Source organism: Brassica oleracea, chromosome C5, assembly GCF_000695525.1.
Source record: "Brassica oleracea var. oleracea cultivar TO1000 chromosome C5, BOL, whole genome shotgun sequence".
In the NCBI taxonomy this organism is placed as follows: Eukaryota; Viridiplantae; Streptophyta; class Magnoliopsida; order Brassicales; family Brassicaceae; genus Brassica; species Brassica oleracea.
In genome coordinates, this window is record NC_027752.1 from 40159347 (window position 1) to 40162029 (window position 2683).

At 30.5% G+C, this 2683-nt stretch overlaps 1 protein-coding gene across 1 annotated transcript in view; it reads right to left on the reverse strand.

Annotated features, from left to right (window-relative positions):
• Positions 1-1946: 1946 nt before the first annotated feature.
• Positions 1947-2683, reverse strand: part of LOC106292303 (glycine-rich protein 2-like) — a 4090-nt gene continuing 3353 nt past the window's right edge. The window contains exon 2 of the mRNA XM_013727900.1: positions 1947-2357. Within this exon, the coding sequence (XP_013583354.1) occupies positions 1947-2357 (411 nt within the window). The remainder of the gene's footprint in view (positions 2358-2683) is intronic.

Here is a 2683-nt window from a genome sequence, read left to right on the forward strand (position 1 = left end):
TGTTTTAATGAGTTCTTTTATTTCATTTTCCTATCTATTTTATGTACATTTTAAAGAATCTTAAAATTTGTCTTCAAAATAATCCAGTAATTCGGTTTGTTGGGCACTTTAATTATTGTATAATATTATATAAAATAAGTATATAATTTTAAATTATTTTTTATGTTTAATAGTCATGTTTTGGTGCAGTTGTTTTTGGGTTTAATTTCGTTTATTCATATTTCAGATAAAATGTTCGGGTCTATTTAGATAATTTATTTATTGATAGATAAATATTAAGAAAATGTACACCAAAAAATATTCTTATATATGCACATTTTAATTTATGAATGGGTTTGATATATGTGTTATTTCTTAATTAAATCTTGAGTTTCACTTAAATAATAAATGATTATTGGAGATTTAAATGAATATTTGATACCGTTTAACTGAACTATTGCAATTTTCTAGATATACAATTTCAACTGATAAAATGAAACATTGCGATTTCTGGTGATGGACCATTACATGTTTTAGTGATGAACAATTTCAACGTTTGGTGTTAACCATTATAACTCTTGGTTAACCTTTCGAATATGTAAAATGATGTGTTTTTTCATCCTAAATATTGCATAAATTTTTAAGAGATTGTTATAATATATATAAGAAAGTGTATTTTTATAAGGACGTGTCTTTTCATGTTAACATTAAATTGAATTTAAAAGATTGTAAGAAATGTATAATAATTTGTCTTTTATCATAAACCTTTTATAGATTTTTTAATAGTTATCTTTTGTCTAAAGTTGTGTTTTCTAATTTATAAAAATCATATATTTTAAAGGATTCTCAAAATGTCTCAGAGAATATATATTTTCATTCTAAAGTTTGCATAAGTTCTTAGTAAGTTATTTTTAGTTTATTTTCATATCTATTTTATATACATCTAAAGAATATTAACATTGTCTACACATATTTGCGTATATGATTTTGGGTAATTTAATTATTTTATGATATTATATATTTGTAAACCATTACAACTATTAGTGATGGTAAACTTTGCATGGTGATGAACTATTCTAACTATGGTAAACCATTAAAATTATTGGTAATGGTAGACTTTGGTGATGAACCATTGCAACTTTTGGTATTAATAATTATAATTCTTGACTAACTATCGTAATGTTTGGTTGTTGACCATTGCAATCTTTAACTCTTTATAAGGAGTTTTAATATTGACAATCATAATTAAATCTAAATAGTGAAATAAAAAGATATCCATTTTGAATTGAATATTAAATATCTTGAAGAAAAAATATAAATACGCAAAATTTTAGTTATTATTCATGTATATTAGCCAATAACATAATGCAAATTTGATTGTCTTATCCTACAAAAGATCTTGTCTTATTATATAATATTGTTATCAATAATAGGTAATAATAAATTTTCAAAATTCTTAAATAACTTAACTAAACGGATAATGAAACATATATCTTATTTGGTATTGACATATTTCTAATTATATTACAACCAAAAATATAAAATATATATTTTTAGTATTAAAAAAATATAGTTGTATACAACATAATTTTGTAATACATATATTTTCTCAAAAACAATTGTAAACAGTTTTTATAAAAGGTTATTTTATAAAAATAAAGCATATTTATTTTTATAAAATAAGTTCTCGTGCGACATTGCACGGGTTTCTTACCTAGTGACTCTAATAAGCAGTACAGTAAAAAGTATTACTTAGACAAACCATGAATTTTAACAAAAATAAAATCTTGCATCATCCATCATTCTATGTCACCCATCTGGTGCACTGCTGATAGTATGCAAAAGAAACTAACAGGCAAGAAAAGAATAGAAAACCAAGACAAGCCACAAAACAAGAAAGCAAACAAGTAAACATCTAACTTTACAAAACATGAGTAAACTGTTCACCATGTTGGCAATCAAAATACTTAATCACCTCCGCATCCGCCTCCACCACCACCATCTCCAACACCGCCACCACCTCCTCCCCCTCCTCCACAACCACCACCACCTCCTCCTCCTCCTCCTCCTCCCCCACAACCACCACCTCCTCCACTACCGCCACTTCCTCCCCCTCCCCCACAACCTCCACCTCCACAACCACCAGAACTACCATACATAACTGCTCCAGCAACTGATATGGCAGTGCCAGTGCCTGTCAGAATGACAAGATCTCCATCTTTGGTTCTATACACAGGCGTCCGGAGCTGCAGTGGCTGTGGTGGCCGTGGTAGAGGAGGCGGTGGAGAGGGAAGCTTAGTATTGCGGGTGATGATGCAGCCTATGATTATAACCACCACTGCTAAAACAGCGCAGACAACAACTCCGATGACTAAGTTCTATTGTGAAACTAAAGAATATAATCTGTGTATTCTTGTTTCTGTATTATTCATAAACATAAGGAGCCCTTTATATATAGGAAATTACACCGTCATAGAATAATGGAAAGACTAGAATATGGAAATATAAATATGGAAAGAGTACAAATCATACACCAATAAGGAAAAAGAAACTAGGGTTTGTCTCTCTCTCTAGCCGCCGGCTCTCTCTCTCTCTCTAGGGCGCTGCCGTCTCTCTCTCTCTCTCTCTAGGGCGCGGCCGTCTCTCTCTCTCTCTAAGTATGGGCCGGTTATGGACCGGGCCGGTTATGGACATCCACAATATG